General features: G+C 42.4%; 1 protein-coding gene across 4 annotated transcripts in view; it reads right to left on the bottom strand.

The window, feature by feature from the left end:
- Positions 1-23,717, bottom strand: part of CDK5RAP2 (CDK5 regulatory subunit associated protein 2) — a 184,105-nt gene that overhangs the window by 141,835 nt on the left and 18,553 nt on the right. For all 4 annotated transcript variants that reach the window (XM_081236387.1, XM_081236386.1, XM_081236389.1 and 1 more), the window contains exons 4-6: positions 10,299-10,409; positions 6,721-6,797; positions 403-526 (exon numbers count right to left, since the gene is read on the bottom strand). In XM_081236387.1, the coding sequence (XP_081092513.1) occupies positions 403-526; positions 6,721-6,797; positions 10,299-10,409 (312 nt within the window). The remainder of the gene's footprint in view (positions 1-402; positions 527-6,720; positions 6,798-10,298; positions 10,410-23,717) is intronic.

Below are 23,717 nucleotides of genomic sequence, written 5' to 3'. Positions count from 1 at the left end.
CTAAACGTGGACTAGTTAGTATTTCTCTCTGTACTTCCGTGTCCTCATCTAGAGGACGGAGACAATAAAGGCCAGCGCGCAGGGTGTAAGGGTATAAATTCCGTACGCAAAGCGCCTAGAACGGGGTTGGAGCCCAAGAGGTGCTCAGCAACGGGGGGCTCTTGTCCCTGGTGAAACCCTGACAGTTTATGACAAGAGGAACAAAATTCTGCCCACTCGGTTATGAACCCACTGTAGGAAACACTTTCTCCTCAGGGCTTCCAGACTTGTCTCTTCTTTTTTTTTTTGGCCGCACCAGGCAGCATGCGGGATCTGGTTCCCCGACCAGGGATCAAACCCACGCCCCCTGCAGTGGAAGCACAGAGTCTTAACCACTGGACGGCCAGGGAAGTCCGGACTTGCCTCTTCTAAAAGGAGTACTCTCTTGGTTAGGAGCTCTTCGACCTGCCGCACCTTCTTCTGAGCATCTTCCTTCACCCTCTGAATTTCAGAGCGACCCCCTCCGGCGAGGCTCTCAACTGCTTTGCTGAGAAAAGAGGCAAAGGTGTAAAATGCACAAGAGTGACAGTCACATGGTGATTCCAACCGCTCCAAAGAGACATAGAATATTTGTTGGTCGCTTCTCCCACAGATCTGTGTTGAGCTTTTTTTTTTTCATTAAGATTTGTAATTCAAAAGCACAGATAATGCAATATATAAATGTATCAAGTCAACTGTGCAGTATACCTTGAACTTACACAATGTTATATGCCAATTACATCTCAATTAAAACACATATATAGGGGCTTCCCTGGTGGCACAGTGGTTAAGAATCCGCCTGCCAACGCAGGGGACATGGGTTCAAGCCCCAGTCCGGGAAGATCCCATGTGCCGCGGAGCAGCTAAGCCAGTGCACCACAGCTACTGAACCTGCGCTCTAGAGCCCACGAGCCACAACTGCTGAGCCCGCATGCCACAACTACTGAAGCCCATGCACCTAGAGCCCGTGCTCCGCAACAAGATGAAACCACCGCAATGAGAAGCCCGCGCACCACAACGAAGACCCGATGCAGCCAAAAATAAATAAATAAATAAATAAAATTTTTAAAAAATAAATAAAACACATATATATGATATATACATATAGTTTGCATACTATCCAGTGATTTCCTTAGGGTCAACTCCTAGAAAGGGAATTACTAGGTTAAAGGATAAGCTCGTTTTTAAGACACTCGACAGCTATTGCCAAATTCCCCACCACGAAACTTCCGATAAAGTACACCTCCACCGGCGGCAGGAAAGGCAGAGAGCTGGTGTGACAAACCAGTGTGCAAGGAGCTGGAGACAACGAAAATAAACCTGCTGGTAAAGGTCTTCTGCCACTGGAGGGGGGAGCATCTCAAACACAGCACGACCACTCGGCGAGCAGGAGCGGGCTGACTGAGGGCCTGAGGAGAGGAGGTTACCCGCCCTCCACATTCCTCCACCACCTCTAACATAAAAGGCAGACTTCACATCGCCGGGCATCGTGGAACATTCTCTCTGCTCGACCAGCATGGTGGGGCTGGCCCACCAACACCAGACACAGCACTACGACCACAGACGCCTTTCATTTTGGTTCTCGAAAAACAGTGTCGGATGTGAATTTGTGAGACCCAGACTCAGAGGCAGGTCTCATCAGATTTCTAAAATGACTGCGGGTTTCCAGAAGGCAGAATAATGAAGGCGATGGCTCCACCTAAAGCTAGGTTTTCAGAAAAACTGCAAAAGGATAAATCTATTCCCCACCAGCCTCCCATGCCCTACTTTAAGGGTATATAACATTCTTCCAACCAGGGGCCACGTGATCAGACACTCACATGTACGGGCCATGTGAATTTCTGCCTGAGAACAATGGAAAGTCAAGAGGGCCATCCTTGCTGTCTCGAACATGAGTCGCCTGCAAATAAAGACTTTATTCATATCTTGTTTCCTTTCACCAATAAGCCTTCAGAAGGCCCCAGTGTCATGATATCATTTTAATGGAATTCAATGTGAACAATTGGAAAGAAAGAACAGGGGCTCTGAGGCTGAACAGATCTGCTTCCAAATTTTGACTCTGTTATGTCCTCAGCGTGACTCTGGGTAAATTACCTCTTACACCTCAGTTTCCTCATTTGAAAAGTGAGACGATTACCTCTTAGAAGTAACGTGCTAACACACGTGGTGGCCGTAGCGCGGTGCCCTTCCTCTCTGATCCGAGGGCTGCCTGCTAGCCTGTTGTCCCCGAGGCCACCGCAGCACCGGCGGCCCCTGCTGCGCCGCTGTAAGAGGCCTCATTCCATCCCCTCCGCTGGCACCTGAGCTGAGAATGGCTCCTCTCTGGCCAGAACTAAGGCCACCACAGTCACCTCCTGATTAATGCTGTGAAACGTCCTGAGCCGCCACTCCCTCGGCTCATTTCCTGATCAGTACTGTCTGGAATTCACAGTGATTCACAATCACCTCCACCACTCCTCAAGAGGCATTATACATGGCTGGAAGATTTCGGTACTAGAAGCTTTTCCCTCCTGAGCCTTGGACACAGGATTTTTCCAGTCCCAAATTTCCACTGACCGCCAGAAATGTCTTAGCCCTTGGGCTTCATAGAGACTCCTCTAGAAAATGGCCCGCTCGACTGCCTCCCCTCCCCCGCCTCCACCACCCAGCACGTGCAAATACACCGGCCCCCTCCTATCGGACCAGATCAAACATTTCTGTTTTGCAGTCTGAATCATATACATTGTCGAGGGGCTGACTACAATTTTTAACAAGCACTGGTATTATTCAGTTTGGCTGCACTTTAGTTATACCAATAAAATATATTCCCAATAACAAATGTTCCAACTTTTCATTTATCATCTTTGTATCTCTGTAGCAATAAAATTTATACTAACCAGTATGGCGCAGTTTTCCCCTACTGATGGAATTATTGTTTTTGTTTGTGTTTTAAAGCCACAGAGATAAAATTTACTCCCGACAATATGTCTGCTTTCGTTTTTTAATGCCCCTTCATTGTAACAGAAAGCCAGCAAACTATATATTTACTCCAGAGCAAGGCAGAGCGGGCTCCGGACCAGGCCAGTCCCAGTTCTGTGACCAACCTGGGCAAGACTTCCTACTCCTCTGAGCCTCAGTTTTCTTTTCACTCAAATGGGAACACTGGCTGCCTCAAATAGCTGTTGTAAAATCAACTGCAATAAAGCATGTCAAGTGCCAGGCACAGGGTTTGGGGCAAAGCAGGATCTCAGGAAACATTCGTTCTCTCCTTCTACCCGTTCTCTCTTTATAGAGTCTGGGGCAACAGAGGAGATAGACAGCAAGACCTAAGGAGAGGAAAGGTTTACAGAAACTGGTCTAATCCAGCTTTCCACCCAATACAAGACAGAACTTTCTACAAACACCACCCTCGCTACCCTTTCTAACCCTCAACATTTCCTCTTGACCCTTTCCATTCTAATTATAGTTCTTTAGGAAAAAGCAGGGGCTTTTCCTGTGACAGGTGCTGGGCATTTCAGGGTAAAGAAAGGCACCTTTAGCAGATGTGTGGTGGACAGGGCGCCTAGCCCGTGGCAGGTAATCCTCACAAAGGCCCCATGAAGTAGGAACAGCTGAGAAGCCAAGACTCAGAAGCCAAAGACCCACCTACTGGCAGAGCCAACCCAGAGCCCCTGCCCCTTCCACTGGCCCCATCTCCACTCAAGGAGGGGAACAGGCTCTTGGCCTCACAAGATGTACAGTCATGTTAGAGAAATGAGAATCACATACAGGAAAATAAAGAACGTGAAACCTAGTGCTAGGCTAAAAGTCAGGGACTTGAGTTCTAATCCCAGCTCTGATCTTTCTAAGTGATTTTGTCATGGTCCTTCCCATCTCCAGGCCTAAGGTCCCCCCGCTACAAAAGGTTTTCCTAGAAAGTTGCCTAGCTCCCAGGATAATGATGGAATGTGTCAATGAATGGATGTGAAGGCGTTTTATAAACTGTAAAGTGTGACATACACATGGGATTGTCATTATATGCCAGAGCAGTCTGTACAGAGGTTGAGATGTGGACCACGGGCAGCCACGGGACTCAGCATGAGCCTTTACGGAGGGGAGGCGACAGGAAAGGCATCTGGGCCAGGAGGGGACGGGAAGCAGGAGAGATCTGCCAAGGCAAAGCTAGAGCAGCAGGGGCAGGACATTTTCAGTGCCTGTGCACTATCTGGGATAAAGTGTTGGTGGAGAGAAAGCTGGAGCAGTGAAGTCACCATGACTTTCTTCAACAGAACCCCTGCCCTAGAGGGCATCCTTGACATCGCCCTTCCCACCATTACCAAGCCCTGTGGACTCTGCTTCCCAACCGTCTCCCCAGTCCCCCCATGCAGCTCACCACGAATCTCTTGCCTAAACTACTGGCCCAGCCTCCTAACTCGACTCCCTGCTTCCACCCCGGCTCCCTCCACAAGACATTCCCCACTCAGCAACCAGAGTGACCTTTTAAAAAACAAAGCCCTGATTGTGTCAGCTGCTTAAAACCCATGACTGTTTTCCATCTGATCTCAGGATAAAGACTAAAATCTCTAGTGAGGCCTCAAGACCCTGCAAGACAAGACCGAGCCCCCCAGACTTGTCGTATCTCCTGAGACCTGCACATTCCCTCCTCCTTCAACACCTTCTCCCCCGTTTCCCCTGGTCAAGGCCTACTTACCCCCAGATCCAATCTCATCTCAAACGCCACCTTCCTGGCCACACACCTACAGCTACGGACCTATTCCTGCTGCTCTAACTCTCACAGCTTCCTCCCTTTCGCTCACAGCTCTTTTCCCAACTTGTACTTATATATCTATTACTCCAAGTATTCTGTCCCCATCACTCCTTCCAGAATGTAAGCCTCGTGTGTCTGTTTGGATCACAGCTCTATTTCCAGGAACCTAGGCCAGTGCCACACACGACAACTGCTTGATAAATATTTTCTGAATACATTAATAAAGCTGGTCAGACCAAAAAGGGCCTTGGACACCAGTCTGGGCGGCTGGAAAATCTGTGCATACAAACACGGGCACCAGCCCCCAAACACTCAGCTCGGTGTGTTGGTACTGAGGCGTGCACGTGGCCTTTTTGAGTCTGGGTTTCCATGTGCACACGCCTGGCTAGAAACAAGTCCTGGCTGAGATCTGCAGCAGGCAGGGTGAACAGAGTAGGAAACAGACTGAATTCTGCTACTGACTTCTAGCCTTGGTAAAGTCGATTTGACTTCCTGCCCAGAGAACGATGTGCTTCCAAACAACAACAACAACAAAAGCAACCAACAAAAACAACGTGTTAAGGGAATTCCCTGGCAGTCCAGTGGTTAGGACTCGGCGCTTTCACTGCCTTGAGCCCAGGTTCGATGGGGAACAAAGATCATGCAAGCCCAGCAGCGTGGCCAAAAAAAGCGTCAATCTAGTTTGTTCATTCATTCATTCATCACTCAACTCACTCAGAAAATACCACGTGTGCAGAGTCAGCATAACTCAGAGAAGCCTGGGCCAGGGAACCTCTAGTCTACTCAGAACCCACAGCAGTCCATGCTGGCTGCTGGCTGTGTGACAATAAAAGGAATTGTGTGGCCTGGCCCAGAGCAGCGCAGCTGTGCCCTAGGCCAAAGGCCCCACGCCCCTGGGCAGCCGTATCCAGCAGGAGCTCTGCTGCTAGGACAGATGAAGCATTGCCACGTAAGCTTCCAGCCAGGTCCTTGGTGGGTCAACTCTGGGAAGTCTTACTCCTCTCTCACCAAGCGAAACTCAGCACACTTTGGTGCCTCACCTCGTGCCCACAAACGTCCTCTGTCACTGCACCTCCGTTCACAGGCTCACCCGTCTCCAATGAGCTCCTGAGGGAAGGGACATCTCTTCTCAAATCCTCAGCGTGTGGCACACTTACGTGAGAAATGTTTATGAATGAATGAATGACCCACTGAGTCACAGACTGTTTCCTCTGAACTGTGCTTGTTGTTCAATAAATACTTAAATTAATTAACTGATTGATTGACTAAAATAATAGTTTTCAAATTTTTTAAAGCAGTAGAACCCCTCTTATAAACTAAATATGACAAGGGATCCTAGTACATAAAACACATACAAGAACGAGTTCCTCTGGTTGAAGGCCCACCCTCTGCCCCCCTGCCTTACCCACCGCAGGAGTCCTTCAGGACCCCGAGGCTCCCCAGCCTTTCACAGCAATGAAAATGAAGGAGCTGCTGATGTAACTGACAACAGGGATGGATTTCACAGACACATGGCTAAGGAAAGAGGCCAGACACAAAAGGGCGGGTGCACAGTGTACGATTCCTTTTCTATGCAGTTCAAAAACAGGCAGAACTGAGCAATGCGGATGCTAGCGGTGAGCAGTGGTTCTCTTTGTGGGAGAAGGGTAAGTTCTGGGAGCACAAAGGAAGCGTCCGGGGGGCTGGTGATGTTCTGGTTTCTGATCTGGAAGGTGGCCCACAGCTGTGTCTGCTTTGTGAAAATCATCATGCTGTGTGTACACTTACGATCGGTTCATCTTCCTGTAAGTATGTTACATTTTAAAAGTTCATTGAAAAATAATTAAATAAAAATGAAAATTTCCTCGCAGTCCTCAGAGCCCCGCTGGGGAAGAACTGGCTTAGAAACACAAGGTTCTCTTGTACCGACGCGCCCAGCCTCCACCACCAGAACCCTGGGCGACCTGTGAGCTCGCGGCAGGGGGAGAGGTACTCACGAGGCTTTGATGAGCAGCCGCTCTCTCTCCTGGAGCTCCCGCTTCAGACTCTCTACTTCCACCTTGAGCTCGATGTTCTTCCAGACAAGATTAGGAAAGAAAAGAAACAGTGTGAAGCACAGGACATCCGAATGCCTATAGTGGGAAACCTGCTTTCAGCACGGACTGGCTCCGTGATGCTCATAATAGACAGATATTAGATTCAAACCCTCATTAGCCTCGGGGCACAGGGAAAAGGGAATTACTGAACACTGGTGGGCTCCGAAGAAGGCCCCGGATTTCTCCAGGCTTGGAACAATTATGTAAATTTTCCAAGCTTCTAACAGCCAGAGCATTCAAACATTCAGGCATAAATGTCATACAAGTGAGGCTGATTTAAAAATTGTTTGCCCTCCACCAGGCAAATTTACAATCAATTCTGCAGCTTGCTTTTACCATTCCAAGGCAATTACTTCTGGTTGTTTGCAATCATGCATGTGGTGGTTGTAGCAGTGGGAACGTGTTACAGCATCAAAAAAATAAAACCTGTGGATGGATAAGCAGGAGGCCACACCACTGCCTGTCTCATTTCAATGTAAGATTTCAGGGTGCTCCCTTCCCAAAGAGCCATGACCAAACAGGGCCAGCTGTCTATAGGGGACACCACAGTGTTCCCCAGCCGTCTTCCTCTTAAGTGACTGGAACAAAGGGAGACACAGGCTCTTGGGCTTGTAACTCACGTGAGAATCCAAAGACAGACTCTTTGGCACACGGATCACAACCTGAGGCAGTGGGGAGTGATCAGCTTCGCAAACCAGTCCACAGATGTAGCCCGGGCGGAATATTAGGTGAATTCGTGCAGTAAAGAGGAAGGTCTGAGTGCGCAGCCTGCAGAGGACTGCTGTAAATCCAAGGTTTCTCTAATCTTGCTCCTGCTTTATTTTAAGAGTTTATGCCAACTTTATATTTTATTCCATACTACATGTGTATTATTTTAAATAAAAATAACATTTCCAGTAAAATTTACCATCTCCGAGGACAGGTCTCCCTCCTTTTAGCCAAGGAGCCCTGGGGGGAGGAGCACCCCTGACTGAGAAGTCGGCCAGAATGGAAAGGCCACAGCCTTGGGACTAGACAGACTTGGGTTCAAATTCTGTCTCCACTCCTTCCCAGGAGGGAACCGTGGCAAGTCAGTGGATGCTCGTTTATTTACTCACTCCTCCACTTCACAGACATACACCAACCCCTGTGACAGGCCAAGCACAGGCTAAGCACCAAGGCCACCACGGCAGACAAGGCAGACACAGGCCCTGCCTTCCTGCTCACATCCAATGTGAAAGTGCAAGTGCGAGCCTGTAACTGTCCTTAGAAACAAAAGCCCAGGAGGTCGGAAAGCAAGGTGTCCCCTTTTGGATCCCTCAAGTGTCACACGAAAAACATAAAGCCCACCTGACGTGGTGGATTTGGGGACTGAATGAACGAACAAATGAGAAGAGGCTACGAGACAGGGCTCAGACTGTGTTGTTTTTTTCACTGTCAAACAACAGGAACTAAAGAAGTCATCTCTGCAGCAGAACTTTTTCTAGAAGAAACTGATCTTCGCATAAAGGATACTGAGCGACAGTGCACAGCGTCTTCAACTGTGGTTTTGTGAAAACTGCAGAAACACCCTTCAAAGAGAAGATTCCTGTTCCAGCTCTCTGAAGGGCAGAGAGCTTCTATGTAACAGCTGACATCATATGTTCTAAGTGCTGTGCTTTCTCATGAGCCAACTGGCACCCCAGCCCAGCAAATTTAAAAGACTAGACTGCTAACATGTCCACTAGACTTTTTTTTGCAAGCTCAATATTTCAAGTTATAAACTTATATACATGGCAACCGTAACGTCTAAACCAAAAATCAAGACACCTTATAAGCATAAAATGGAATATCACTATAAAAAAGAATGAAGAAACTCTTAAACCACTAAGAAGGAAAGATATTCAAGACACTGTTAAGGAAAAATGCGAGGTACAAAGCAGAACATGCTCGCATTTACGTAAAAAGGGGGTTTGTACACATATACGTACACACACAATGCTTGCTTGTGTACACATAAAATTTCTCTGCCTGAGGAATTAATGATATTGGTTAAATCTAGGAGACAAGGGTGGAAGAACGTCTTTCCGGTGTACACCTTTTATGCTTTTCGATTTTGAACCATGTACACCTATCCAAAAAAATTAAAATTTAAATAAAGTGCAATCAAATCAAGTCATCTAGCCAAACAACGGAAAAGAAGAGCTGAAACTGTGTAGTAGAATGAGGTAGGCAGACCCGGGTGCAAAACCCATCTCACGGAGCAGCTATGTGACATCGAGCAAGTTGCTGACCTTCCCTGAGCTTCAGCTGCCTCTCCTGCAAAATGAGGATCATCTCCATTGTACAGGACTGTCTTGAGAATTAAAATAAGATGATGAATGCACAAATGCCCAGGACAGGTGCCTGACCAGGAGTAAGCAATTAACTTACTTTGATCTCCTAACACCCATATTCGTTCTGAGATACATGATAATCATACTTGCATCCAAAATATTTTAGGTTACTGGGTCTTCTTTAAAATTCTGATTGCACCACCACTTCCTTCCAGAAAAGGGGAGATCCTCATTGTCCTTCTCTCCCACAATAAAGAAAAAGAAATCGTGTCTTGAGGGACAAGGGAGCTTTTCAATTGTTGAAAATGCTCAGAAGTACAGTACAATCCCTCTTCAAGACAAGCCCATTTAAGTCCATCCGCTGAAATCAAGGAGAGTTCTTTTTCCTCCTTCAAAAGCTTCCGCTGGTGCAAACTTCCGAATAGAAAAAAATGGAAGAATTCTCAGGCCAAGGGCTAATCTCCTAGAGAAAGTCAAGAAACGGGCACTAAAATACTGTTTGTACTCATGTCTTTTCAAGGAAGCCAAGTTCCTTTTTCAACTTTCAGAACCAAGGTTTGTTTTCAGGCAGAGACCTCCAGGTCAAGACTTGAGATAGGAATAGACTCTTTTTTCTGACAGCGATAAGCAAGCACACAAGGCATACAGAAGAGTCAGATCACAGGAAAAATGACAAGCCTACCTTCGGGCTGCCCACGGAAGCCGCCATAAGACAATGATCATCGTTGTCAGGCGCTGACTGGGTGCTGAGGCTTTTCATCTGTCAACTCATTTTAATCCACACAAATAACCCCAAGACAGAGGGATTATCACTGAACTCTGGAAGCAAGCCCAGAGAGCTGCAGCGACTTGCCCACAGTTACACTAGTTAGTAACAGTAGGATTCAATTCCAAAGACACTCTACCATTTCACTGTCTTTGTCTACATTATCAATAATGAGAAAAAGGCAGTTGAGACATGGTAAATCAGAATGCCCATTTTAAGAGGAGAGAGAGACCCCCTTAAAATTAACCTCGTGTTGCCTTGCTTCATATGAAGGTCCTGCTATTATCTTCATGCTCCGTGTAATCAAGAAAGCAGCGCTCTCTACCCACGCCAGCCTGAGAACAAATATTCATCAAACGTCTGCTTGGAATGACTGTCAGAAAAGACAAGGGGGATGGCGGCAAGAAGCAGGCACTCACAGTTTTGTAGACGTGTTCAGTGGGGCCACCAAATTCCCGCTGCATCCTTTCCTCGAGGAAATAGATGCGGAGCTTTAGGTTAAAGTTTTCTTTCTTCAGTTCGGTGATTTGCTAGAAAATAAGCACAGGTGGGTCATCAAAAGTAAGATCTTAAGGGACAATACCTGCATGAATCCCCATAGCTTCCAAGGCTACAAGTGGAGTACAAGCTTACCTTTGCTGTAACCGTACTAACCCAGACGTAAGAGCCAGACTCAGGACAATCTGAGCACTGAAATGAATGATGTACTGAGTGGAGAGAGGATTCATGACGCCACACTGATAGTGAGTAAATAGGTAAAGAAAGAAAAGGAAAGGAAAATGGGAAGCTCTTCTTTACAACAGAAGTCCAGTTAATAAATGTAGACGAGTAACAGGAAGAGAAAAATCACCCTTATACAACTGCTATAGTAATAACTGACTCAGGCAGGAATCATCAATGCGTAAAGCATCAGGTGAAAGAACACTGGAAGACACGATATTCCCACTGTCTCAAGGTATCACCCCACAGATGGCTTGTTATTTACAAAAGGAGAGTATCTTCACAATATAGAAACCTACTAGACACCACCCTAATCGAGAGAATATACTTAATACCACCTCCTGGTGGAACAAAATGACATCTCGTGCCTCCTGAACTAAGTCACTGAAAGTAAGCAATTTCATTTAAAATGTTAAAACACCTACAATCTTTTTGTTTTTTCTTTTTGCACCTCACCATTTGCAGGATCTTAGTTCCCCAGTCAGGGGTTAAACCCAGGCCCGGCAGTGAAAGCGCCGAGTCCTAACCACTGGACCGCCACGGAATTCCCAAAATGCCTAGAGCCTTTAACTTGCGTCTAACCAAGAGTTGTCAGTCAGACCAATCCAAATTGAAAGACACTCTACAAACAATGGGCCTGGACTCTTCAAAAATTTTAATGACAATCTTAAGGCAAAAATGGCTGGGGGACTCTTCTAAACAAATGGAAGTGACAGAGGCCTGACTACTAAGTACAGTGAAATCATACGGTGAATGTTGACATGTTTTTAAGCTACATGGAGATAACTGGGGGAATCTGAGTAACAATTTTATAGAAGGTAAGAGTATTATGATTTTGTAGGAGAATATCCTAAGTAAGAGGTGCATGCTGAAGTACTTAAGGGTGCTGTCAGGTGCCTGCAACGAGCTCTCTAATAAGTGCGGAGGGAGGGAAAAAGAGAGATAAAGCAGATGTAGCAAAATATTAATTGATATGGTTGTTGGTTGTACTATTTTGCAACTTTTCCATAAGTTTAAGATTTGTTAAAATTAAAAGTTGGAAATTTAAAAAAAAACCAGATTAAGAAAACTGGTATTTACCAAGACCCTACTAGGTAAGAGACACTGAGCTTAGCTAATTTAAATACAATATCTGCATCCCTAAAACAACTCTGAGAGCAGATTACCCCCGCTATACGCATGATCAAAAATCACATAACCAGTGGAAAGGCTGAGATTCGTATCCTGCTCTGTCTGGCTCTAGTGACTAGGATGTGTCAAGTAAACCTTATTGCCTACAGAAAACACCTGATTTATTTGTTTGTAACATCCAGCAAGCTTTCTGAGGCGGGTTAACCTAACTCCAAGAACAGAAATTAGCATACACACTAAAGCTACTTATAGGTTCACTTTTTTGATAATTTATTGAACCGTTCTCATGTGATTTAAACGTGCTCCTACATGTATGTTACAGTTCATTTTTCGCATTTTTGAAAGTCAACAGTCCATGGTTATAAGTAAATTATGATATGGCCACTCAACAGAATCTTATGGAGCCACTAAATAGAATAAGAGATCACTCTGTGCACTCAAACGAAGTTATCAGGACACACTGTTAAACAAAAACACTATGGTGTAGAATATTATATGTGGCAGGCTATCATTTTAAAAAGTAAGGGGAAGATATGCTTACTTGCTTGATATAAATGGTATGTATCTGGAAGTATATGCTATATAACCTTTTTACCTTTTGAATTTTTTTAGTATAAATTTCCTAACAAAAAATAACTTAAAAATAATATTAGATGAAGGCATCCTTTTTTTTTTTTTTTTTTTTTTTTTTTTTTTTTTTTTCTTTTTTTTGCGGTATGCGGGCCTCTCACTCCTGTGGCCTCTCCCGTTGCGGAGCACAGGCTCCGGATGCGCAGGCCCAGCGGCCATGGCTCACGGGCCCAGCCGCTCCGCGGCATATGGGATCCTCCCAGACCGGGGCACGAACCCGCATCCCCTGCATCGGCAGGCGGACTCTCAACCACTGCGCCACCAGGGAGGCCCGAAGGCATCCTTTTTAAAGACTATTTGAACTGGGAAGAGATGATGATGATGATGATGTTTTATTAAACCCAGTGTGTCTGCCCAGGCCATAACTCATGCATCTGTTGTTCCCCTTCCATTCTCCAAGTCACCACTCCAGCTCAGTTCTCAAAGGCAAAGCAGAAAGATCAGGGGCTTTGGAGACAACATTAAGTTCAATCCTAACTCTTCTCATAGAGTAACCCTAGATTTGTTACCTTTCAGAGCCTCAGTTTCTTCACTTGTAATATAGAGATAATAGGCTTTTGTCAGTACTAAATGAAATAAAATACTGTATAGAGGATGCCTAAGACAGGGTCAACAAAATGCACAAAGAATGAAGAAGAAATTATATGATTTGACTATATCAAAATGTAAAACTTCTAACTACAAAAAGACTCATAAACATGGCTTAAAGTCAAGTGATTAAGATGTTGGCAAAATGCCAACACATAGGGTGAACTGTCTTGAAATGAATGGCAAAATAAAGTCTCAGCAGAGAAACAGAAAACATAGAAAAGAACCAAATAAAAATTTTAGAAATGGAAAATACAAAAACCAAATAAAAATGGACTGGATGGGCTCAACAAATGGGGATGACACAATAGTCAGTGAACTTGAAGACAGATCAACAAAGATTATCCAATATGAAAACAGGGGGGAAAAAACTTAGAAAAGAAAAAATTAAGAGAGCCTCAGGGACCTCTGAGACAATACCAAAAGGTCTTTCATCAGAGTCCCAGAAAAATAGGAGGAAATTAGCAGAGTGTAGTAGAAAAAAAAAATTGAAGAAATGCAACTTAGAACTTTCCAATTTTTGAAAAAGGCGTAAAACATACAGACTAAAGAGGCTTATCAAACACCAAACAGGATAAGTTCAAAGAAATTCACACCTAGCAACCACTGAAAAATAAAGACAAAAAACATAGAACAAAAACAAACAAACAAAAAAACTCTTGAAAGCAGCCAGAGAAAAATGACACATATATGAGGAACAATGATTCAAATAACAGCAGATTTCTCAGTCAAAACCATAGAGGCCAGAGGGCAGTGGAACAATATTATTAAAATGCTGAAAGAAACTGTCATGCTAGAATTCTTAAGCAGTGAAGGTAAAATGAAGGCATTCTCAAATGAAGGAGAACCAAGTGAATCCACTGCCAAAAGATCTGCTCGCTCTAAAAGAAATGCTAAAGGAGGTTCTTCAGACCAAAGGGAAATGATACTACAGAGAAAGGTGGAAACTTCAAAAATGAAGGAAGAGCAAAGCAAGTGGTAGTAAATCAACTATACTTCAATTTTTTAAAAATGATAAATATCTAGATAACTATCTAGAAGAACAGTAGAAATGAAAACCCCTCAAGTTCTTTAAAACATTTATGACAGTAAAGCAAAAGTTAAAACATAGTCTGGTGGTATTTTCAATGTTTTGGGATATAAAATATACTGGGGATAGGTGCGGCAACGTTTTTACATTTCACTTATGGGGAAATGAAAAGTTCCTATAATCTCTAAAGCAACCACTAGAAATTCTTTAATGTTTTAAAATAAACTATACAAAGAGATATGTTCAAAAACTCAATAGATAAATTTAGATGAAACAGTAAAATAATTCAAATAATCCAAAAGAAGATTTAAAAGGGGAAACAGAAGAATCAAAAACAGAAGAAACAACAGAAAACAAGTAAGAAAATGGTGGGCCTAAATTAAAATGCATTGATATATGTTAAATGTAAATGATATACATAACAATTAAAATACAGAGATTATGAGAATGGATAAAAAACCCAAAGCTGTATACAAGAAACCCACTTCAAATATGATGATAGAGGTAGACTAAAAATAAAAGTTAGAAAAAGATGTACCATGCAAACACTAATTAAAAGAAAGCTGGAATGGTTATTCATATCTGAGAAAAGTATTCAGGCATAAAAGGGACATTACATAATAATGAAAAATAACAATCCTAATTGTGTATGTACCTAACATTAAAGCCTCAAATTCATGAAGCAAAAACTGATAGAATTGAAAGGAGAAATGAACAAATCCACAATTATTGTTTGAGACATCAATACTCCTCTCTCAAAGAAAAAGTAGAACAAAAAAAAACAAAATATAAAAATGCTGAGCAACACCATCAACCAACTAGATCTAATTTACACTTATAAAATACTCTAGGGATTCCCTTGGTGGTTCAGTGGTTAAGAATCCACCTGCCAACGCAGGCGACACAGGTTCGAGCCCTGGTCCAGGAAGATCCCACATGCTGCGGAGCAACTAAGCCTGGGCGCCACAACTACTGAGCCTGTGCTCCAGAGCGCATGAGCCACAGCTACTGAGCCCATGTGCCACAACTACTGAAGCCCACGCGCCTAGAGCCCATGCTCCGCAACAAGAGAAGCCACCGCAATGAGAAGCCCGCGCACCGCAACAAAGAGTAGCCCCCACTCACCGCAACTAGAGAAAGCCCGTGCGCAGCAACAAAGACCCAATGCAGCCAAAAATAAATAAATTTATAAAAATACTCTACCCAACAACTCAAGTGAACATGGAACAGTTCCCAAGATATCCTGGCTCATAAAACAAACCTTAACAAATTTAAAAGAACTAAAATCAAACTATATTCCCTGACCATAATGGACATAAACTAGAAAATCAATAACAGAAAGAAAACTGGAAAATTCCCAAGTACTTAGAAATTAAATAGCAAAGTTCTAAACAACCCATGGGTAAAAGAGAAAAATCAAAAGATATTTTGAATAAATGAAAATGAAAATAAATCAAAATTTGTAGGATGCACTTAGAGTAATATTTAGAGGGAAATTTATATTATTAAATGCTTTGGAAAAGAAGAAATATATACCTATTATATATAAAGTAGATAACTAATAAGGACCTACTGTATAGCACAGGGAACTCTACTCAATACTCCGTATTCCTATATGGGAAAAGAATCTAAAAGAGTGGATATATGTATATGTATAACTGATTCACTTTGCTGTACAGGGGAAACTGACCCAACATTGTAAATCAACTATACTCCAATAAAAATTTTTTTAGGGCTTCCCTGGTGGCGCAGTGGTTGAGAGTCCGCCTGCCGATGCAGGAGACACGGGTTCATACCCTGGTCCGGGAAGATCCCACATGCCACGGAGCGGCTGGGCCCGTGAGCCATGGCCGCTGAGCCTGCGCGTCCGGAGCCTGTGCTCCGCGATGGGAGGGGCCACAACAGTGAGAGGCCCACGTACAGCAAAAAAAAAAAAAAAAAAAAATTTTTAAAAAGGAAGAAATATCTCAAATCAATAATCTAAGCTTCTATTTTAAGAAACCATGAAGAGAGCAAAATAAACCCAAAGCAAAATGAATGAAGGATATAATAAACATAAGAGCAGAAATCAATGAAATGGAAAAGAGAAAAACAATAGAGAAAAATCAATTTAAAAAGGAGATATGGGGATATATGTATATGTATAGCTGATTCATTTTGTTATAAAGCAGAAACTAACATACCACTGCAAAGCAATTATACTCCAATAAAGATGTTAAAAAAAAAAGATAGCTCTATGATCAATGAAACTGATACCTCTAGCAAGACTGGCAAAAAAAAAAAAAACAAAAAGAGAAGACATAAATTACCAATATCAAGAATGAAAGAGGAGTTATCATTACAGATCCCACAGTAATTAAAAGGATAATATGAAAATAATGCATACAAATCTATGCATGTAAATTGGAGAACTTAGATGAAATAACACAATTCCTTCAAATGTACAAATTGTCAAAATTCACCAAAGAAGAAATAAGAGGAACTGAATAGTCTTATAGCTATTTAAAAACTTAAATTTGTAATAAAAAACCTTCTAAAAAAGAAAATTCCAAATCAAGATGATTTCAGTAGCAATTTCCACCAAATACTTAAATTCCTACCAATTCTACACAATCTCTTCCAGAAAATAGAAGATGAGGGAACTTTCACACTTCATTTTGTTAGGGCACCGTTACCCTCATAAAATCAGACCAAAATATTACAAGAAAACTACAGACTAAATCTACTTCAGGAATGATAGACACAAAATCCTCAACTAAATTTTAACGAGTTGGAAAAACATATTAACACATCATGAGTGGGATTTATCCCAGGAATGTAAGGTTACTTCAAAATTCCAAAGTCAATCCATGTAATCCACCAAACTAAAAGACTAAAGAAGAAAAAATACATACGATCACATCAACAGAGGTAGGAAAAAGCATTGGACACTCAACAGCCTCTCAGGATAAAAACTCAGCAAACTAGGAATTAAAGGAAACTTCCTTTATCTTCTAAAGGACGTCTACAAAAACACCCACAAACCTACAAAAAACATGTTTACTTAAAGATGAAGAACTGAATGCTATTCCCCTAACATCAAGAATAAGGAAAGGATATTGGCTCTCACAGTTCCTATTCAACATTGTATTTGAAGTCCCAGACAGTGCAGTAAGGCAAGGGAAGAAAACAAAAGGCATCCAGATTGGAAAGGAAGAAATAAAACCATCTTTATTTGCATATAATGACCATACGTATAAAAAATCCCAAGGGGGCTTCCCTGGTGGCGCAGTGGTTGAGAGTCCGCCTGCCGATGCAGGGGACATGGGTTCATGCCCCGGTCTGGGAAGATCCCACATGCCGCAGAGCGGCTAGGCCCGTAAGCCATGGCCGCTGAGCCTGCATGTCCGGAGCCCATGCTCCGCAACGGGAGAGGCCACAACAGTGAGAGGCCCGCGTACTGCAAAAAAAAAAAAAATCCCAAGGAATCTACAAAAACAGCCCCCAGAATTCATTAAGTGAGTTTAGCAAAGTCAACTTGCAGATATCAATCATATTTCAATATACTAGCAATGAACAATCAGAAACTGAAAATTTTTTAAATACCATTTACAATATCTCCAAAAAATGAAATTTTTAAGTATAAGCCTAATAAGACTTTATATATGCTTAAAAGCACAAAATGCTGATGAAATCAAGACCCTAAATAAGTGAGGAGGCTTACTTACCAAATTCGTGGATTGGAAACCTCAATATAATAAAGTTGTCAATTCTCTCCAAATTGATCTATAGATTTAACACAATCCCAATCAAAATCCCTACAAGAGTTCTTATAGATAAACATGCTGATTATGAAGTTTATTTGGAACAGTAAAAGAGTTAGGTGGGTGAAAACAATTTTGAAAAAGAATCCAGTGAAATAGAATACAGAAATAGACCCATACAACTATGGCCAATTGATTTTTGACAAAGGTGCAATGGAGAAAGGATAGTGTTTTCGTTTTCAACACATGACATTGGAACAATCAAACATTTACAAAAAAATGAACCCTGATCTATCATACCTTAAACAAGCAGTAACTCAAATTAGATCACTGATCTAAATGTAAAATGTAAAATTGTATCTTTTAGAAGAACACACAGGGAAAAATCTCTGGGACCCACAGCGAGGCAGAGGTCTTAGCTATAACATGATCCATAAAAAACTTCTTTTTAAAATCAATAAACTGAGCTTCATCAAAATCTAAAACGTTTGCTTTGGAAAGCACAGTGTTAAGAGAATGAAAAGACAAGCTACACACTGAGAGAAAACATTTGCAAATCACAAATCCAAGACAGGAACTGCATCTAAAATACATAAATAACTCCCAAGATGTAATTGTTAGAAAACAACTCAATTAAAAAAAAACACAGGCAAAAGATTTGAAAAGGAACTTCACAGGAGAAGATACACAGATGACAAATAAGCACGAGAAAAGATCTTTAACATCTTCAGCCATTAGGAAAAGGCAAATTAAAACTACAATGAGGGCTTCCCTGGTGGCACAGTGGTTGACAGTCCGCCTGCCGATGCAGGGGACACGGGTTCGTGCCCAGGTCCAGGAAGATCCCACATGCCGCGGAGCGGCTGGGCCCGTGAGCCATGGCCACTGAGCCTGCGCGTCCGGAGTCTGCGTGTCCAGACCCTGTGCTCCGCAACGGGAGAGGCCACAACAGTGAGAGGCCCGCGTAACACACACACACACACAAAAACTACAATGAGATACCACTACACAGATATTAGAATGACTAAAAAAAAATCTTTTAGTTGACAATACCAAATGCTGATAAGGATGTGGAACAAATGGAATTCTCATACTCTGCTGGTGGGAATGCAAAATGGCACAATCACTCTGGATGACAGTTTGGCGGTTTCTTACCAAAAAAAAAAAAACTACACTTACCATATGACTCAGCAATTCCAGTCCTAGGTATTTTCCCTAGTGAAACAAAAACCTATGTCCACAAAAAAAAAACTTATACAGGAATGTTTACTGCAGCTTTATTAATAACCACCAAAACATGGAAAGAACCTGAATGTTCTTCAAAGGGTGAATGAATAAAGTGTACATCCATATGATGGAAAAATATTCAACTACTGTGATAAACGACAACATGAATGAATTTCAAAGATACATGAATGAATTTCAAAGATATTATGATGAGGAAAAGAAGCTAGCCTCAAAGAGTACATACTGTATGCTTCCATTTATATCATATCTGGAAAAAGCAAAATTATAGGGACTAAGAACAGAGGATTAGCTGCCAGAGGTCTGGGGTGCACAGTCTGACCACAAAGAGGCAACACATGGGCAGTTTTTGGCATTACGGAACATTCTGATTGTGGCTGACAGTCACATGAGCCTAAAACTGTATACACAAATACCAAAAAAATTAAAAATAAATATATATATTTTTTTCGATTATGACGAAAGTTACAAGGGACTATACATATGTCAAAACTCAGCCAACGCTTAAAACTGGTTTTATTTCATGTAAATTATATCTCAATAAAGTTGATTTTAAAATAAGTAAAATAAAATATAGCAAAATATTAATAGCCATAATTGAATGCCAATACATCACCATAAACATACGTTCATTGGCATTTTTCTTCAGCATTTTTAAAAATAATTGGTAATAGTATATAATACTCTTTCTAATAAACTTTTTAATACTTTTATGACTGATAAAAGAAAGTGATTAACATACTCTACATTAAATATATTTCAAACTTTCTGCCCCTGGCCCCTTGTTAACACTTAAGGTTTCAATTTTGTGGCTAAGAAGAACAGCGCAAGAAACAATTGGTAGGTTCATTAAAGCCTCCTTTTAAATGTTTTAAGGAAACAGCACATAAAACATTCATTCAAACAAAAAAGTCTACCCCGCCAGATGCTTCCTATAAAGAGAAACCTTATTCTATTACTCGGCTACCAATAAATTATTTATGGAGTGGGCTTAGAATGCCCACATTGTGCACACTGCTAGAATTCTTAGTAACACTTGAAAGAATATTTGTCCTATTTATAGGTAAAGAAGTTTTTGGGTTTTTTTCTTTAATGAGAGGAAGGTAAATAAGCGTTCAGAAGGTCACTGCAAATGCCAGACAAGCCCAAATGAATACAATGAAATACAGGCACCATCTTTTCTGCAACAATGCCAGCCTCATTCTCTGCTTAATACCACTGCCCTCATTAAGTTTTCTCTAACTACCCCATCAGGCTGTACTGGGGTCCTTCTAAATGTTTCCACACACTCTCTAATTTCTTTATCATGGCAACTATCACACTGCATTGTACCAGTTGGGTTATTTGTCTTTCTACCCAATCCATCTCTAAGAGATGGGGAACCATATCTTTGTGTGTATTCTAGTCTAAAACATAAGAGATGGTCGCTAAATACCCAATGGCCGGATGGACGGACACATTTAAGAATTTCTTGAAGGCAAAGTGATGCAAGGAGAGACCCATAGGCTTCAGAGTCAGACAAATCTGGTTAACATCACTCCATTGCTTTTTTTCTATCACTCTTGGAATAAAGCTTCCTGCCGTGGCCCCAGGGTTGTGTGATCTGGCTCCGCTATCGGCCTCGGGTAGAGCCCTCACCCTCACTGCAATGCTCCAGCCTCCCTGGCCTCCCTTCCAGTCCTCACATAAGCCACCCTGTCTGCCTGCACAGCTCTTCCTGCAGCACTTCCTGGGGTGGCTCAGTCTCAGCCTTTCCATCTCAGCTCAAATGTCAGCACCTCAGAGACGCCCTTCCTAGCCACCTGCCTGAAAGCAGACCTGTCTCCACCACCTCCACCAAGTTACTCTCTAACACAGACCTCTTGTCTTCTTGCTAGAGGTTGCACAATCTGTATTCATATTATTTATTTACACGTGTGTTCTTTACTATCATGCTTGTCATATGAATATAATCCACTTCTAGAGGGCAGGCACCTTATTATCTATCTGCTCATGGCTATTTCCCCTGAGGTTTTAGCACAGTGTCTGGAAAACAGCAGACATTTGTTGAATTTGTTGACATTCAGCATTTGTTGAATGAATGAATAAATTAATGAATGAATACGGTCCAGACTACCTTACCAGCTGTATGACCTTAGTCAAGTTCATTTTTCTGTGTGCCTCAGTTCCTTTATCTATAAAAATGGGATTATAATAATGCCTATTTCAGAGAGCTATTATAAGGATTAAAGGAAATTAATTGGGATGTTTAGTACTGTGCCTGGCACAGCATAAGAACTTAAAACATTAATATTCTTTTCATTTGTACTTTTCATCTGTACTTGAAACAAGTTCAAGAAATGAAAAAAAAAATTGAGTGGAAACACTGGAAACAGCTTATCATACAGCAGTAATAAATACCTCAAAATATAAAACCCACCAAATATGACAGAAACTCAATGCTCAAAAGTAATAAGCTAGGGACGTCCCTGGTGGCACAGTGGTTAAGAATCCACCTGCCAATGAAGGAGACAGGGGTTCGAGCCCTGGTGCAGGAAGATCCCACATCCCGTGGAGCAACTAAGGCCGTGCGCCACAACTACTGAGCCTGCGCTCTAGAGCCCGTGAGCCACAACTACTGAAGCCTGCGCGCCTAGAGCCCATGCCCCACAACAAGAGAAGCCACCACAAGGAGAAGCCCGTGCACCACAACGAAGAGTAGCCCCCGCTCCCCGCAACTAGAGAAAGCCCGCGTGCAGCAACGAAGACCCAACACAGCCAAAAATAAATAAATAAATAAAATAATAAATTAAAAAAATAAAAATAGTACTTAAAAAAAAAAAAGTAAGCTAACACAAGGCTGTACCTGCCACATTCCAGCTCCTGCAACTCAAGTGTGACTGTGGAGCTGCAACATCTGAAATGGGAACCATCCCAACTTGATCATGGGGTGGAGCTTTCAGAAGCTGGAGCAGCCACAGCTCAGCAGCAGGACAGACCCTCAAGGAGCTACTAGTTGGTCATTATGGCTTCCTCCCATTCCCACTCCCAACCCCACCCCCTACCAAAGGCCTTCCTAGCCTACAGCACATCAAAAAGGGAAGAAAAACAAAAGCCAACAACATAAAAAAGAATCAGGGCAACTCCAACCAACTCAACTCTCAGCAAGGTGCCTAACTCTGGCAATCAGTTTCAATGGCTTGCAAGAGCCTGAGCCTCCAAAGCTGAAGCTCACCCACCAGATCACCTTTCAATTCACGGCACAAGGAATAAGAGCAAGGGCCCTGGAGTCAGCGGAATAGGAAACGGATGAACTCCCAATGCTGTCACTTGGAAGCCGTGTAACCTTGGGAAAACTATTTAACACCTTTGAGTCACTGTTGGCTCACCTATAAAATGAGGATAAAACTCAATTACCTCACAGGGGTGTTGTGACAACTAAACGAGGTAAAGTACCTGGCAGAGCCTGGCACAGAGCAAGCAGGAAACACAGGATAGCTTTCAAAAGGAATCCATTTCTCACTCAAGCCCTCAATACGCAGATCTTCGGGCCACTGTCAATTTTTTAACCTCTTTGAAAGTCCAAAAACTGTTAGACCATTCACTAGACAACACAAAAACCATGAAACCTTGCTGCCCAGAGTTCACCTCCGGTAAACAATACCGCGTGTAAGGCAATTCTGCCAGCAGCAACTAAGTGAGGTTAGTACAATGAGGAAGACACTTTGGAATTAGTTCCTGATTCCAGTACTCTCCCAGTGTCCTCAAATCATCCAGAAAACTGTTACTAGGCAAACATCTATTTATTAACAAACAATACTGTAGCAATAACAGAATTTTAAAACTGAACCCCAAATAACACTTGGAATACAACTATCTTACGAAATCAACTCTATTTATATTCTTTTCAGCCTTTGCTCATGAATACACATTTTTTGTAAAATTATAACATAAGTGAATTTGTGTAATCCATTGCTTTCCCCTAACATATCTTAAATATTTTCATGTTGCTGCATAATTCACATAATTATGACTTAAAATGACTGCACTAAATTCCACTGAGTTGATTCACAGTCAATTACTTAACCCCTTCTCTATTGAGCACTTATGGATCCAGTGTGCTCTAGGAGAAAGCCTACAGGCTTTACAACCAGAAAGACGAGGTTTGAATTTTGCCTTCTTTTTTTAAATGTTTTATTTTATTTATTTATTTAGCTGCGCTGGGTCTTTAGTTGGGGCATGTGGGATCTAGTTTCCTGATCAGGGATCGAGCCTGGCCCCCCTGCATCGGGAGCGCGGAGTCTTAACCACTGGACCACCAAGGAAGTCCCAATTTTGCCTTCTTTTTGTTTCTCAATCATGCTAAACTCATGGGCAAGTCATTAATCTCTTCAACCTCCACTTCCTCACCTGTGAAATACCTTCATCACAAGCTTGTTGCAATAAGCCAAAAAGATAACAAACATAAAATATAATTCCCTTGTTCCCAATTTTTCCCAATTACATACAATGTGGCGACAAACACCGTTATGCCCAGAGCTTTTTTCCTTCCACTGGGTTGTCTCCTCAGGACAAATTTTCACCAAATGGATTATCGGGCTCAAGAGTAATATTATTTGTATGACCATCAAAATCTCTTTTCAAATGGCCTTCAAAAAGATTGTAAAGGGGCTTCCCTGGTGGCGCAGTGGTTGGGAGTCCGCCTGCCGACGCAGGGGATGTGGGTTCGCGCCCCGGTCCGGGAGGATCCCGCATGCCGCGGAGCGGCTGCG

This window comes from Mesoplodon bidens (assembly GCF_964165515.1).
Source record: "Mesoplodon bidens genome assembly, chromosome: 6".
NCBI lineage: Eukaryota > Metazoa > Chordata > Mammalia > Artiodactyla > Ziphiidae > Mesoplodon > Mesoplodon bidens.
The sequence above is the reverse complement of the archived record's forward strand: the minus strand, read 5'-3'. Positions and strand labels throughout refer to the sequence as shown.